The sequence below is a fragment of the Gigantopelta aegis genome, chromosome 4 (genome assembly GCF_016097555.1).
Source record: "Gigantopelta aegis isolate Gae_Host chromosome 4, Gae_host_genome, whole genome shotgun sequence".
In the NCBI taxonomy this organism is placed as follows: domain Eukaryota; kingdom Metazoa; phylum Mollusca; class Gastropoda; order Neomphalida; family Peltospiridae; genus Gigantopelta; species Gigantopelta aegis.
Window position 1 is genome coordinate 89,825,619 of NC_054702.1, and position 17,636 is coordinate 89,843,254.

Here is a 17,636-nt window from a genome sequence, read left to right on the forward strand (position 1 = left end):
AACAAGTTCGATTGTCCACCTATTCAGTATAAAACAAACAAAAATTACGTTCCTACCCTTTTGTTAAAAAAGTACGTATGCTTTATAAAGATTTAGTTATGGATTCAGCAAAATAATGCGCGAGAGAATGAATTCATGAAACATTATTCAAATAGTTATGCCTCTGGGTGTCGTGAAAGTTTCTTGTAGTGCATCATCTACATAATACTATATTAGTGTCCAGGGCCCGGTTTATAAAGCGATCTTAGTGTTAAGATCACCTTAAGTACATAACTACCTTAAGTTGATCATGGCGCTAAGATCGCTTCGTAAAACGGGGTCCAGGAGGGGTTTTGACATAGAGAACCCAAAGTGGAGTTTTACATGAGGTTTAGCATTATACAGTATATAGTTATTTGCCAATCCATGGTTCCCTGTTTTCGCAAATGGACTGTATTTTATGGTGTGAGTGGTAGTCTAAAGAAAAATAATTCTAAAACAGTACATTTTACATTCCTGTAGATCGACTTTCTTTTCTCTAAACTTTCGTTCCGTTCCAGAGACTCTCTCTCCCCCCATCTCTCTCCCCCCTCTCTCTCTTCCTCTCTCTCCCCCTCTCTCTCTTCCTCCCTCTCTCTCTTCCTCCCTCCTCTCTCTCTCCATCCCCCCTCTCTCTCTCTCCCCCCCCCTCTTCCCTCCCTCCTCCCTCTCTCTCTCTCTCTCTCTCTCTCTCTCTCTCTCTCTCTCTCTCTCTCTCTCTCTCTCTCTCTCTCTCTCTCTCTCTCTCTCCTCTCTCTCCTCTCTCTCTCCTCTCTCTCTCTCTCTCTCTGCTATACAAAACTCCCCTTCCTTTCCCCTCTAAGATATCTGTCACTGAGTCTGTTACAAGCTGCTAACTGTAACAAAATAATGGCTGTTTTTATGGGATTTTTTTAATACTCAAACAGAAAGCTTCCCATATTTCCGAACTGATCGCAAGTGCTCTTTACCACTTAAGTCCCAGTGCAAGCTATTTAGCCACCTGTAACATCCGTCACTGTGTTTTCCACGTTTATCTAACAATGCCGATATGAGTTTAGGTGTGATGAGCGTTGTGCGTCAGATAATGGATGTTAGAGATAAACTCAGTATTTGTACCAGACAGCATGTTCGCCTAGAATCAAACTTAAGCGACGCTGGGCTCGTTAAAACGTGGTTGAGTCTGGGAACGGCGAGTGTTGCAGTTATTACTAGTGCTCCGCGACTGGTATATCGTAGGTTGTGTTATGTGCTAGCTTCGCTGTGGGAAAGTATGGGGAAACATCTTGCTGTTAATCAGTACCAACCGGCCTCGGTGGCTTAGTGATTAAGCCTTATGGTTTTGTTAAAAAGTTAAAGTTTGTTTTGTTTAAAGAAACCACTAGAGCACATTGATTGATTAATTAATTAATCATCGGTATTGGATGTCAAACATATGGTAATTCTGACACGTAGTCATCAGAGGAAACCCGCTACAGAATTAGCTCCAGCGGTTACATAACAAATTAAAATCAATACATTAAAACTGTCTTTTTGTTGTGATTCTTTTTTTTTAAATTCTATTTTATATATTATATTATAATGTTACCCGTTTGCATTGCAAGTAGCGTAGACACACAGGTATATAGCTGCATGTTGGCTGTACATGTTACAATGATTACGTCTGTTTCCATTGAACGTGTACAAATGACCGAGAAATCAGTTCAGCGTAACACAAAATACAAAACTCGGATTAGAGATTTATATGGTCAATCGCTTCCGGTTTTATATCACGTCTGGTTGACTCTTGATTGCTTAGGTAACGTGTCCGCTGAACCGGTTCCCGGACCTACGTTGACACTTGCAGGTGTTATTAGCTATTCAATGGCGACACTTACAGGTGTTATTAGCTTTCAAGTGGCGACACTTTCAGGTGTTATTAGCTATTCAATGGCGACACTTTCAGGTGTTATTAGCTATTAAGTGGCGACACTTTCAGGTGTTATTAGTTACGCAGCGGCGACACTTTCAGGTGTTATTAGCTATTAAGTGGCGACACTTTCAGGTTTTATTAGCTATACAATGGCGACACTTTCAGGTGTCATTAGCTATTCAATGGCGACACTTTTATGTTTTATTAGCTATTCAATGGCGACACTTTCAGGTGTTATTAGTTACGCAGTGGCGACACTTTCAGGTGTTATTAGCTATTAAGTGGCGACACTTTCAGGTGTTATTAGTTACGCAGTGGCGACACTTTCAGGTGTTATTAGCTACTAAGTGGCGACACTTTCAGGTGTTATTAGCTATACAATGGCGACACTTTTATGTTTTATTAGCTATTCAATGGCGACACTTTCAGGTGTTATTAGTTACGCAGTGGCGACACTTTCAGGTGTTATTAGCTATTAAGTGACGACACTTTCAGGTGTTATTAGTTACGCAGTGGCGACACTTTCAGGTGTTATTAGCTATTCAATGGCGACACTTTCAGGTGTTATTAGCTATTAAGTGGCGACACTTTCAGGTGTTATTAGCTATTCAATGGCGACACTTTCAGGTGTTATTAGCTATACAATGGCGACACTTTCAGGTGTTATTAGCTATACAATGGCGACACTTTCAGGTGTTATTAGCTATACAATGGCGACACTTTCAGGTGTTATTAGCTATACAATGGCGACACTTTCAGGTGTTATTAGCTATACAATGGCGACACTTTTATGTTTTATTAGCTATTCAATGGCGACACTTTCAGGTGTTATTAGTTACGCAGTGGCGACACTTTCAGGTGTTATTAGCTATTAAGTGACGACACTTTCAGGTGTTATTAGCTATTAAGTGGCGACACTTTCAGGTTTTATTAGCTATACAATGGCGACACTTTCAGGTGTCATTAGCTATTCAATGGCGACACTTTTATGTTTTATTAGCTATTCAATGGCGACACTTTCAGGTGTTATTAGTTACGCAGTGGCGACACTTTCAGGTGTTATTAGCTATTAAGTGGCGACACTTTCAGGTGTTATTAGTTACGCAGTGGCGACACTTTCAGGTGTTATTAGCTACTAAGTGGCGACACTTTCAGGTGTTATTAGCTATACAATGGCGACACTTTTATGTTTTATTAGCTATTCAATGGCGACACTTTCAGGTGTTATTAGTTACGCAGTGGCGACACTTTCAGGTGTTATTAGTTACGCAGCGGCGACACTTTCAGGTGTTATTAGCTATTAAGTGGCGACACTTTCAGGTTTTATTAGCTATACAATGGCGACACTTTCAGGTGTCATTAGCTATTCAATGGCGACACTTTTATGTTTTATTAGCTATTCAATGGCGACACTTTCAGGTGTTATTAGTTACGCAGTGGCGACACTTTCAGGTGTTATTAGCTATTAAGTGGCGACACTTTCAGGTGTTATTAGTTACGCAGTGGCGACACTTTCAGGTGTTATTAGCTACTAAGTGGCGACACTTTCAGGTGTTATTAGCTATACAATGGCGACACTTTTATGTTTTATTAGCTATTCAATGGCGACACTTTCAGGTGTTATTAGTTACGCAGTGGCGACACTTTCAGGTGTTATTAGCTATTAAGTGACGACACTTTCAGGTGTTATTAGTTACGCAGTGGCGACACTTTCAGGTGTTATTAGCTATTCAATGGCGACACTTTCAGGTGTTATTAGCTATTAAGTGGCGACACTTTCAGGTGTTATTAGCTATTCAATGGCGACACTTTCAGGTGTTATTAGCTATACAATGGCGACACTTTCAGGTGTTATTAGCTATACAATGGCGACACTTTCAGGTGTTATTAGCTATACAATGGCGACACTTTCAGGTGTTATTAGCTATACAATGGCGACACTTTCAGGTGTTATTAGCTATACAATGGCGACACTTTTATGTTTTATTAGCTATTCAATGGCGACACTTTCAGGTGTTATTAGTTACGCAGTGGCGACACTTTCAGGTGTTATTAGCTATTAAGTGACGACACTTTCAGGTGTTATTAGTTACGCAGTGGCGACACTTTCAGGTGTTATTAGCTACTAAGTGGCGACACTTTCAGGTGTTATTAGCTATACAATGGCGACACTTTCAGGTGTTATTAACTATACAATGGCGACACTTTCAGGTGTTATTAGCTATACAATGGCGACACTTTTATGTTTTATTAGCTATTCAATGGCGACACTTTCAGGTATTATTAGTTACGCAGTGGCGACACTTTCAGGTGTTATTAGCTATTAAGTGGCGACACTTTCAGGTGTTATTAGCTATTCAATGGCGACACTTTCAGGTGTTATTAGCTATTAAGTGGCGACACTTTCAGGTGTTATTAGCTATTCAATGGCGACACTTGCAGGTGTTATTAGCTATACAATGGCGACACTTTCAGGTGTTATTAGCTTTCAAGTGGCGACACTTTCAGGTGTTATTAGCTACTAAGTGGCGACACTTTCAGGTGTTATTAGCTATTAAGTGGCGACACTTTCAGGTGTTATTAGCTATTCAATGGCGACACTTTCAGGTGTTATTAGCTATTAAGTGGCGACACTTTCAGGTGTTATTAGCTATTCAATGGCGACACTTGCAGGTGTTATTAGCTATACAATGGCGACACTTTCAGGTGTTATTAGCTTTCAAGTGGCGACACTTTCAGGTGTTATTAGCTATTCAATGGCGACACTTTCAGGTGTTGTTAGCTATACAATGGCGACACTTTCAGGTGTTATTAGCTATACAATGGCGACACTTTCAGGTGTTATTAGCTATACAATGGCGACACTTTCAGGTGTTATTAGCTATACAATGGCGACACTTTTGAGGTGTTATTAGCTATACAATGGCGACACTTTCATGTGTTATTAGCTATTCAGTGGCGACAGTTGCAGGTGTTATTAGCTATTCAGTGGCAACACTTGCAGGCGTTATTAACTATTCAGTGGAGACACGTTCAAATGGTATTAGCTATACTATAGCGACAGTTTGATATGTTATTAGCTATACCCTAGCGCAGTTTCAGGTGTTATTAGCTATTCAGTGGCGACAATTTCAGGTGTTATTGGCTATTCAGTGGCGACACTTTCAGGCGTTATTAGCTATTCAGTGGCGACAATTTCAGGCGTTATTAGCTATTCAATGGCGACAGTTTTGTGTGTTATCAACTATAAAATAGCGACAGTTTGAGCCGTGTTATTAACCATACAGTAGCGATTTCTCTCGAGTTTGATGTGGACACAAGGAGGTTTAGATCTTAACAAGGCACTCACACAGGGCAATGTCGGCATTTCACATCTGCGATCGCCGGCTGTACACAGGCCCTTATACGAGACAATATGTTACACAGTAAACGTCCACACAAAGATTTGTGGGTATGCGACGGTCGTATAAGAGAGAGCGACGAACCCCGTCTAAGCGTGAGGCTCGTACATTTAAAATCATTGACGGCACTCGAGGCCTCTTAATGCTGTTTGCTCAGTACTTTTACAGGTGATCCCAGGTGTTACAGGTGTTGTACTCTCCATTTGTTGGGTCAGGTGCTCGTGCCGACTGGTTGCCGCGAGAACACGCCCGTGACGATAACACGACGGCGACGCGTCATCGTGTTGGTGCAGCTGCGAGCCCGGACCGTGTACAATGCAGCCGTACGTTCAGACCACGTCGCCGTTCAAGTGTCGCGGACACATTATAAATCATCTTTATTTTCATTGAAGCTATTTTCAGAATTTCAGAGTCACAGTAATAACAACGACTGATTTACAGTGACAAGATTTATAATCAAAACTTAGTCGTCAGCAAATATTTAATGTCGCTGCTTTTTCGCTTGTTTTATTTTGTATATTGGGGGGGGGGGGTGGATTGGGTGTGTGTGTCGATGGGGGGGGGGGGGGGTTGTGTTTTTGTAAGTCATAAAATAATGGTATATGTCTCGTCAGACGAGGTTATTATACTTGCCAATATTTAAACACAAAACAAAATTGACAATATATCACCAAATCTAGACGGATTTAACACAACTTCATCACTCTCGCAATACGTACAAGACTCCAGAATTTGCAAAAGGGGGAAAATATTCAACGTCAACACTAGCGCGCGTTCAGCGAATCGCTAACATTAGCAAATGATTTGACTGGTTCCCGATATGGTAATTCGTTTTAAAATAAAGCGCATGAACCAGTATCGCGAAAATAAAATTCTTGTCTGTCCGTCTGAACACAGCAGCCGACGTAAAACAAAGCTACATCGACTTCTCTGTGATTAACCATCCACTCCGGTCCAGAACAAACAGCTCAAATAGCTGATAACTGTGCCTAGAGCAACGTGCTTACCCTTTAATTAAGCGAACTTGAAAACTTAATGGATGAATGAAGTGTCTGTAATATTTAGATCGGTTCATATCGGTGTATTTCGTGTTAATTGAGCGCAACTGGCTTTTACTGAGCAGTAAAAAATTTAATACAGATAAAACCATCAGCATAATCGGTGTTATCATTAAAGGTGTTAGCAGACGTAGGACATAATTGGCTCCAAGTACGGCAACATTTCGCGCGCACGTGTAGTATCAGCGGAACGCCTGAACAACTGTCAAGTAGAAACAGGTGCGCGCTGCGGACTTCCGCGCGCTCTTGAGCCGAGACGAGCACGTAACAACCATTCACGGTTAGTTATCAATTTGCTTCATTATTCCGAAAGACACTTTCCTTTTATGTGGAGAGCTATTTATCGGCGACACTCTAGACAAATGGAGACGGTTACTAAATGATGTTCAAAGACATTTCACATGTTTTAAAGTTAAAACCGTGCCGCACACCTGTAGGTTATATCAGATACGTGTCAAAATTGAACGTTTAGCGTGAGAGCCAACCCGTTGTACAAAGAATGAGCGAACTGTTCATGCAGAGAGGCCTGGGCTCCGTTCAGCCAGACCGACCAGAAGAACGTTCTCTAGACTGGTTTACGCGCTTTACGTTAAACCAAATGACCACATCGGGGACCAGTAAAATAGACCGCCAACGTTAGCGTCGCTCGCTGTCGCTGAACACGGGGCTGATAAGAACACCTCGTGTACAGTGGTTCCTGTGATTATTAGTAAAATATACAGTTGTTATGGTGGGAAAGTCAATCACGAACACGTAAGCGTTCATCAGGAAAAATTGCGCATTTAGTTAGTTTATATAAAGTTACATTAAAATCATGCTGTTTTGTCTTATAATTTGTAAAAAGGTATACTAGAAGCATAGAGTTTATTTTGTTTAACGACACCACTGGAGCACATCAATTAATTAATCATCGGCTGTTGGATGTCAAACATTTGGTAATTCTGACTCGTCATCAGAGGAAAACAGCTACATGTTTTCTAATACAGCAAGGGATTTTTTATATGCACTTTCCCACAGATAGGAAAACACATACCACGGCCTTCGCCCAGTTGTGGTACACTGATTGGAACGAGAAAAACCCTAATCAGCTGAATGGATCCACCGAGATGGTTCGATCCTGCGACACAAGCACCTCAAGCGAGCACTCAACCTACTGAGCTAAATCCCGTCCCAGAAGCACAGAGAGACCAGTTTCGGTGAACATAAGCATTCGGTTCTAAAACATTTAATATTTATAAACAGACAGTTGTTATTAAAATAGTTAATTTGTTATTAGTATCTCTACGCTTCAAATGAGCATTAAATTAGCTGCTATTTTGCAAAGTTTCCCGCACGTGCGTCAAGGACCGTAGCATGCGTCAGCCGTAAATATTGTTGATTACGTCACCTGTTTCGATGAGTGAAATGATTAGTGGTATAGCTTACAGCCAGGACTTTCCGAAACAAATCACTTCAGTGTTTTATCAAAACATGTATGTTGTTTAATAAAACATGTACTTATAATAATTTATAAAAATGATTTTAAATATTTTAAGGCAAATTACAAAATGTAGTCTTCGCGAACCAATATTAACAGACATTTTTGGACAATTCTGATTCTTGCAATTGTGTTATAAGTTGAGCAAATAAATGGTTATAATGGTAAAATTGTTTGGTTACAAATATAAGATGCATTCAGAGTTTTCATAAATAATATATAAACAGGCTGGCTTTTGCCCGAATTAAACCAAAATGCCAAAATCTGCTAACAACATTTATTCATATTAGCATTTCTACCAAACAGCTATATAGCATTGCAAACGAATCACTACGCAGTTTTACATGGAATAACTAACTGAACTAACTGAGGATAGAATGATGGAAATACATGGTAAAAATTTCTCAGATTAGCACATTTTACCCGAATATCTGTATAATTTTTTGCCCAAATTTGAAGTTTTGCTCCAGGACTGGGGGGGGGGGGGGGGGCGGTTGTCTCCCCCTACCCCCTGTCTCGTACGCTTATGAATGAACATATATTTTGGCAAGTATCTGTGAAGATAGTTTTGTCAGCAGGCGTCTTGACAACCATGTGACTTGATAACTAGATAGCAGTACAGCTGATGAGAGACAAAAATAAAAATGTATTTTAAAATAACGTTTTCTTTCAAATTAGTCTTGTGCCATGTTTATGCTTTCTTTGCTCGTTTTAACCTATGTTTACGAATATTTCTATGTATATATGCAATAAAGTTTAAAAAAATTCAAATTCTATATATTTTCTATATGTATGAAAAGACTAGTTCATTATTTGTTTGATGGCCATTATACAATAGATAGATAGATAGATAGATGAAATATAAAACAGAAGATAAAATGTTAATAATGAATACTGTTAAATCATCGATCACTTCTACTTCTTTTCCTTTTCTGTCCTTTCAGTTTATTCAATCGTTTTTGTACCGGCCTCGGTGGCGTCGTGGTAGGCCATCGGTCTACAGGCTGGTAGGTACTGGGTTCGGAGCCCAGTCGAGGCATGGGATTTTTAATCCAGATACCGACTCCAAACCCTGAGTGAGTGCTCCGCAGGCTCAATGGGTAGGTGTAAACCACTTGCACCGATCAGTGATCCATAACTGGTTCATCAAAGGCCATGGTTTGTGCTATCCTGCCTGTGGGAAGCGCAAATAAAAGATCCCTTGCTGCTAATCGGAAAGAGTAGCCCATGTAGTGGCGACAGCGGGTTTCCTCTCAAAATCTGTGTGGTCCTTAACCATATGTCTGACGCCATATAACCGTAAATAAAATGTGTTGAGTGCGTCGTTAAATAAAAAAAAACATTTCTTTCTTTCAATCGTTTTTCACAAATGTTTACTTTCATTGATTGATTGATTGATTGATTTATTTATTGAAAATTGCAGTCGCCATTATTGTACAATTTAATGTTTATAATTGGGACAGGGCCTCGTGCTATAAAATATGCTTTGAATCAAAACAACAGAAACAACAAAACACATAGTAAAGTAACCCAAGCGCTTTCAATTATTCTCAATTATGAATATCTTCAAAGGAAATAAAATATCGTTACAAAACGTTACATATACCAGTACAATCAATGTTGTAAATAGTAACGTAGTTTGCATGCTGAATGTTTATACACAACAAAGTTCCTTTTTAATTCTGTTTATCTTTATCTAATACACAACTTACCCAAACAACGACCTTTCTTTCTCACTTTGACCCGTCGTCCGTCGCATTTCTTTGCTCTTTTGAGTTCGCACGGAGAGGAGTATGTGAGTCCGTCTGTCCCGCACACCAGCCGCCGTTTGGCTGTTGAGCAATCCATTTGGCAGTTCGATGCTCGCAGGGAACGGAAAAGACTCTTAAAAAACAAATACATATGTAATATTATTAGGGATTTAGTATCAGTGGCGTAGCGAGGAGGGGACGGGGTGGTTTTACGGAGGCCACGCCCCTCCCCCTCCCCCCCATCAAACCAGTTTTTTAAACTATTAAATTTGATAAAATCATACATACATACATACATACATACACACACACAACACACACACACACACACACACACACACACACACACAGTGTGGGTTGCACCCCCCCCCCCCCCCTATAAAATCCTGGCTACGCCAGTTTAGTATTGCCGTATAGCCTTGCTGTAAAAATCAATCTGTATAAAAACCATTTTCTAAACTAGACCTCTTTTATGTGCATGTTTTCTGTCTGTATGATAAAGTTAGTTAATTCTAAAGGTTTTTTGTTCGATGGTCATTATAGGCAGGCTGTACTGCAATATACATATGTTATATTAAATACTAGTAACTTATGTCCGAGAAGTAGTTTGAAGTAATTACAAGACAGTAATAAAATGTGATTTTGAGAGGGGGGGGGGGGGGGGGTAGGTTTTTTTAGGGTTTTTTTTTTTAGTTTTAGTTTTAAAATACCGTCATACTGAAATATGTTTATGTATAACCCAATAAAATTCAATGTCTTTGGATTTAGACCGTTTTTCGTTTTGTAAAAGCTTTATTTTACTAAATCCAAATGACGCTTCTGTTTCACGAAGTGTTTTTACAATCAAAACGTTTTACCATTAGAAATCACTGATTTTATATACGAGATCAGATTATAGTATTTGCCTTAAAACAAATGTTTCGTCTGGTGAATCGACAACACATTTTATATTGTGTTGATGTACGCTAATATTAAGTCACCGATAATATTATTGCACCCCTTTGAGGAACAAATCACACATGAAGGCACTAAAAATAATGATTTGCGATGGTGCCGTTAGTTTTAAGGTCCAATTGTTGGTAGATTTATCAAATGATTGGTTAGTGCTATTCACAATATCATACAAAGCGGTATTATATTTGTACATCGCATGAGGTCATGCTGTTTTAACGGTACATTTATTTCAAATTCCATTTCCGTGTCATCCGAAGTCGGTCATTTAAAAATAGTTTTCTCTTGGAAACATCTTTAATCGTCTAAATGAGAAGAATCGCTGACCGTCTCGTTATCTGTCAAATCGCTCGGTGATGCGTGTTGCGTCACTCGGCTATTTTCAGCAGCACAGTGAAGAAACTTCGCGTTGGAAAACGATCGACACCCAGGCACAGTATCTTTGAATCAACAAGAACGCGAGCTGTGTCCAAGATTTCCATCAGACCTGTTGAATCGACAGATCAAACAGAGCATTTCGTGAATGTTTAAAAATCATCCTGTAATGCGATATTTCAAGGGGATTCATTAAGGCAATTGAAGAAAAACAGCCACCTTTTTCAACACCACAATGAGTCTTTGTCCTCTCTGTGAGGGAAGCCGACCTGTCAGTTTATCATGGACGTCTGTAACGCTTTCTGGAATCTTTGAAGTTGTCCTGTTTACAACAGTGCATGTCTCTTACTGTTTGGATTAAAGTTCACATCTATTACCTAAGCCAGATTCTGTCTGATCGTCTTCCTTCATAAATGAACTTCAATAGAAATGGCATCGTCGTATAGAGAGGTGTAATCTTTTGTCTCTAGTTTGTGGAAAGTATCAACAATATTAAAATCTCTTTACATTTCACTTTGAAGAAGTGCAGATGCATACACATTGGAACAAACACCAAAAAATAATAAGACGAAAGAAATTGCGCATTTGCATATTAAATATCAATGACTGTAACAAAAAGGGCGTCCGTCTAACTAAACGCCAGTCCCTTTCTATTATATGTTTGTTTGACGAAATGGGTAACACGATGATACGTCTATCATTTGTGTTAACGACTTTAGTTGGTAATAAAAGTAAATTGTGTTGTAAATATCGAAACTATTATAGAATTCGTTTTCATGCACACAATAACGACTATGTTGACATAAAATCTCTTAAAATAAAATATATAATTATATTGATGTGACTGAAATCAAAGCGATGTATCTTGAAATAATGGTCATCCCGCGCCGTTTATTCTATATATTTGTCCGTGTTACATTGACCATGGTATGGATTCGGAACTTCTTTTTGTAGTTAAATTTCATTTTGAAATATATTTCAAATAGGGAGTTGATGGACACAGCAATACATATACCTGTACTTCCTTTCATGGATTTATTATAAAGTTTAAAAACATGAACGGATTTCTATGCTTTTGTGTAATGTATAACCAACAAAAACTAACCTTCCTTTTGGAACTACCAAAATAAATGTTCAGCCAATTGGACAATGTTATAGAATCCAATGTCATGCGTCAAGTAAACTCTGTTTTACAAATACACCATTATTTACAGTTCAGAATTTTACCAAATATTTTTATATATGCGATATAGTATCCAAAGCCCACTTTATTGAAGTAAAGTTAAAGTTCGTTTTGTTTAACGACACCACTAGAACACATTGATTTATTAATTGATTTTTATTGTATGTAAAACATTTGGTCATTTCGACTCGTAGCAAGGGGTCGTTTATATGCATTTTCCCATAGACAGGATAGCACATGCCTTCAATATACCAGTCGTGACTTTGTTGTATAGTGCATTGTATAGAGAACTACGTTGTTACACTTTATCTCTAATTACTAACGGAGTTTCAAGTCATATAAATTATTTTAAATGAAGCTAATTTGCTACAATATCAACAGAACGTTTGAATTCAACATATAAATTATTACGAACGTCATTTATTTAGTTCACCGAGTACGTAACACTGATCATCCTCTTAATTAAAATGAAATTTACGATGTGAACTGCTTCTTGTAATGCAAACCAGAATAATCGTTATTTATACAGGTAAATTAATGAGAGGTACTAAACATTTAAGACGTCTTCATCTTCTGTATTAACGGGGATGTATGTAGCTCAGTGGCTGAACGTTCGCCTGAGGTACGATGGATAATAGGATCAATCGCCTTCTATGGACACTGGACCCTGCCCCCCCCCCCCCCCCATTCTGACCAGCGTCTCACGACTGGTACAATGTCATGACCTGTAATGTCCTATATGTCGAAACGTGTATATAAAATCCTAGGGGAGTGGTGGTCCTCCTAAGAACAAGCACCTGAAAATTAATCATGGATACAATCACGACTTTGATTTTGATATCGGAATACTGTTTTGTCGTTCAGATTCGGTAGGAATAGCTTATGTGGAGGCAGCGGGGGTTTTCTCTGTTCATTTTTCGACCATGCGTCAAAGTTACCATATGTTAAACATCAAACAGTCATAGTTTAAAACGTACTGAGATGTTAAATAAATATTCATTTTCTTTCCTTTCGCCAATATAAAATAATTAATCCTGTATAAAATTACCCTCAAGTTTGTTTTATTATTTTAAAATAACGTATTACACCTGAAGGAAATGCATAAAACTAATATCGTGTTAAGGTATATTCGTATCAGTATTACCGTGTGACTACAATATAGCCGACGGCACTAAAATACTATAGCCTAACACGTGTTTTCTCAACTCATTGTCAGTTACATAATAACGGCTGTTTTATCTGTCTGCATATAACATACATACGATCGTAAGATTGCTTTTATTGGTAAATGTATACTCTTTCTGAATACATAGACGAAACTGATACAATATCTGTATTGTATTTAGAATAATTAAAACGAAAAGCGATAGGTGTATTTTAGTATACAATGCTATAAGGAAGGAAATGTTTTATTTAACGACGCACTCAACACATTTTATTTACGGTTATATGACGTCAAACATATGGTTAAGGACAACACAGATATAGAGAGAGGAAACCCGCTGTCGCCATTTTATGGGCTACTCTTTTCGATTAGCAGCAAGGGATCTTTTATATGTACCATCCCACACACAGGATAATACATACCACGGCCTTTGTTACACCAGTTGTGGAGCACTGGATGGAACGAGAAATAGCCCAATGGGGCCACCGACAGGGATCGATCCGAAACCGACAGCGCATCAAGCGAGCGCTTTACCACGGGGCTACGTCCCCCCCCCCTCTACAGTGCTATAATGACTACCATGTTGACAAATGGCTTCCACATAACATTTACGCGTATCTAACGTGCAAAAACGATTTGGATAAGTTTTTAAAGAAACCGTTGTAAGATAAAAGGTATTTAACGGACACGAGTATACTATTCTATTTTTTGCTTATCCTGAAACAGGTATAAAGTCAATTTCAATGTCTTGTCTAACTAAATCTTATTTACGGCTCGTGTTTGCACGTTATAGATAGCGACTTGTTTCATGAATGTTAATTTCAGTGGAGGCTTTGGCTTTGACGTCTAGAGTTCAGTCACTTTGGGGTAAAGCGTATAAAACAGTCTAGGGAACGTTTTCCACTATATCTGGCAGAATGAACTCCAAGTGAAGCAGTAAAAAACAATGTGTGTGGTAATAGGCGAAATTTTAGAAATTTGCTGAGGTGTCGTTAAACATTATTTTATTTTATCCACCGATTGTTGCACTACAGTACAACCGATGTACTGTTATCTTTACCCAATACGTCCTCGACGTGTCTGGTTGTTACATGTCAGGCTTCAAGGCGAAGGTCAACAAGAGTTATCTCCCACTGAAACCAATATATAGCTTATTTGACAGGTGTTCGTAATCCGTTGATCCCTCGGTTTATTCGATACAGATATTCGCCAATTACACACGTGTGTCCTCCGCCACTAACGTAGGTGGTGTGTACATAAACAATACACCTGTCACTACAAACAGACTGGCCACGGACTGTAGTGTCGGTGGTCGAGTATCCAAGAACAGTTCATATATATATATATATATATATATATATATATATATATATATATATATATATAATGTGTGTGTGTGTGTGTGTGTGTGTGTGTGTGTGTGTGTGTGTGTGTTTATATATTATTTATTTATTTATACCTGAAGGTCTATGAGCTGAAGGTCTATGAGCCGAAGGGTTGATAGAATTTAGTCTGAAGGTCTATGAGCCGAAGGGTTGATAGAATTTAGTCTGAATTCTATCAACTAAGGGTTGATAGAATTTAGTCTGAAGGACTATGAGCCGAAGGGTTGATAGAATTTAGTCTGAAGGACTATGAGCCGAAGGGTTGATAGAATTTAGTCTGAAGGTCTATGAGCCGAAGGGTTGATAGAATTTAGTCTGAAGGTCTATGAGCCGAAGGGTTGATAGAATTTAGTCTGAAGGGCTATGAGACGAAGGGTTGATAGAATTTAGTCTGAAGGACTATGAGCCGAAGGGTTGATAGAATTTAGTCTGAAGGGCTATGAGCCGAAGGGTTGATAGAATTTAGTCTGAAGGGCTATGAGACGAAGGGTTGATAGAATTTAGTCTGAAGGACTATGAGCCGAAGGGTTGATAGAATTTAGTCTGAAGGGCTATGAGCCGAAGGGTTGATAGAATTTAGTCTGAAGGACTATGAGACGAAGGGTTGATAGAATTTAGTCTGAAGGACTATGAGACGAAGGGTTGATAGAATTTAGTCTGAAGGACTATGAGCCGAAGGATTGATAGACTTAAGTACTATAGCACATATTTTGCAAAACAATGCAAAACAAATTTGTGATAAAAAGGCATGCAATAAGTATCATGAATTTAGCAGTACATGCATCTTATGGCATTATATTTTTTACTAATACTTCCCTCCTACCTTTCTCTTACAAACAAGCGAACCAAGCGTGTACCCACTTCCTAAAACCCATTTTCAACAATTGGTGAAATTGTGTGGTAAACATTTTTACTTGGTAAAACATATCATCATTAATTCTAAGTAAAACAAATTGTGTGACAAACACGTTTACTTGGTAAAACATTCCATCACACTGAACAATGCCATATCTGGCATTGGTGTTAGACTTGTTATAATTAAATTTATGTAATTTGATTTAAATTATTATCAGTGCATCTGATACTAACGTGCTTAAAACACGAGGGCTGTCAATGAAAATGTTTGTACGAAACTATAGTAGTCCAGACCACAAACGATTTAATCTGCCATTAAAAAAAAAAAATCAATTTTAAGGTAGAGATGATCTAATGTCTACATATATGGGGAGTACAGTATGTTTACTGAAAAGTTGACAATAGCAACTTCAGCCACATGTGTTACCATTGTCGTCTATGACATTTTCTTTTATGGAATGCACCCTCAAACACATTGAAAAAAAAAGTAACCCACAGGTAAGGTACAGGTAGGTCTAGCTATCGCGAAACGGCTGTGAAATAAGATAGCCTAATCATTAGAATTTTTTTGTTATAAAGATAGCAGGTAACTGATCGCTCATCCATTGTGCGTGAATAAAGGGGTTTTCATTTTGTCTCTTACACTAAGGGGCGTGTTAGCACTCCGCCATGCAAGCGGTCGACAGGCCTTTTTTCAACGTGTATCTTTTTAAGCACTTCTCATCATAACGTAACCAGATACACACAACAGAAGTTATATTATAATTACCGGCTTACATATCATAGTCTTGGCTTTTTAACTCTACATTTCAGACATTACCACGGCGTGTAGCACGCTGGGCATATTTTCGCTTACCTTACGTTATATATCTTGTACCAATAAAAAAAAAATGAAAAGCAATTGCAATAAAATTGAAAGAACGTATTGCTTTATTACCGTAAATGACCGATTACAAACCGTGGACCTCTATTTTTTTCACATGCATTATTCAACGTCCGGCAACTATAAGAGTCCCGACTTTTTTCTTCTCATATAACCCATTCACCTGAATATTATTAGAAATCCAGGCAGTCATAACCATACGAGTCAGGGGTGGGGGTTGGAGTGGTCTGAACTGTCCTCCCCCTTAGTGCTGGAGCAAATCCAATTTCACCATGTATTTGCATCATTCAACCCACACTACTAGTTGTAATCCAGGTAAAAATACGTATTGATTCGTTTTCAGCCTTATATAGCTGTTTGGCAGTAATGCTAATATGAATGAATGTTGTTATACAGATTCGGGCATTTTCGTTTAATTTCGGCTAAAATCATTCTGCCCCCTAAACAATGGGAGCGCGTACGCCTATGCAAGCAGTAATAAAGTATTTCTGGTATTTGAATTAGTTTCACTGTAGATCATAAATCATGGTGCATAGTGTGTCATGAATACTGCACTGTGTGGTAAAAGGCATATAAAAGATCCCTTTCTACTATTCCGAGGCGACAGTGATTTTCTTCCTCGTATAGACCAGGTATGGAAATAACTACGTATTTGACTCGTAGTCGCTATGGTTTAAGAATGGACTGACGTGTTGTTAGACAAGCATTCATTTCCGGTCATTTTATGATCCATGCACTTAGTGTTATTGATGGAGCGGGATCTAGCTCGGTCGGCAAAGCGCACCCTCTGAGGTGGTTTCGTCGTAGGATCGAACCACCTCAGTGGACCCATTCTCTGATTACTTTTTTCCTCTCCGTTCCAACCAGTTCCCAACGAGTGGTATGTCAAAGACCGTGACACGTGCTCTTCTGTCTGGGTAAATGTATATAAAATATCCCTTACTGCTGATGGAAAAATGTAGCGGGTTTCCTCTGAAGACTACGAGTCTAAATAACCAAATGTTTGACATCCAATATGCGATGATTAATAAATCAACGTGCTCTAGTCTTGTCGTTGAACAAAACAAATTTTAACTTTGGTGTTGTTATCTTCCATATTCAATGTCTATACTGTAAGATATGCCCGTCACTCTCATGACAGGTGTCGCCTGTACCATTACTGCCTTGACAGTGATTCATGAGCACACGCCATCACAACTGTCTAAATATCCTTTGAGGTTTCTCTTCTGCGTGATTGAGATTT

The 17,636-nt window shown here is 38.7% G+C and overlaps 1 protein-coding gene across 6 annotated transcripts in view; it reads right to left on the minus strand.

Moving 5' to 3' along the window:
* The window catches only part of LOC121371373 (SPARC-related modular calcium-binding protein 2-like), a 60,925-nt gene that overhangs the window by 32,610 nt on the left and 10,679 nt on the right, over positions 1-17,636 (minus strand). For all 6 annotated transcript variants that reach the window (XM_041497210.1, XM_041497213.1, XM_041497211.1 and 3 more), the window contains exon 2: positions 9,558-9,729. In XM_041497210.1, the coding sequence (XP_041353144.1) occupies positions 9,558-9,729 (172 nt within the window). The remainder of the gene's footprint in view (positions 1-9,557; positions 9,730-17,636) is intronic.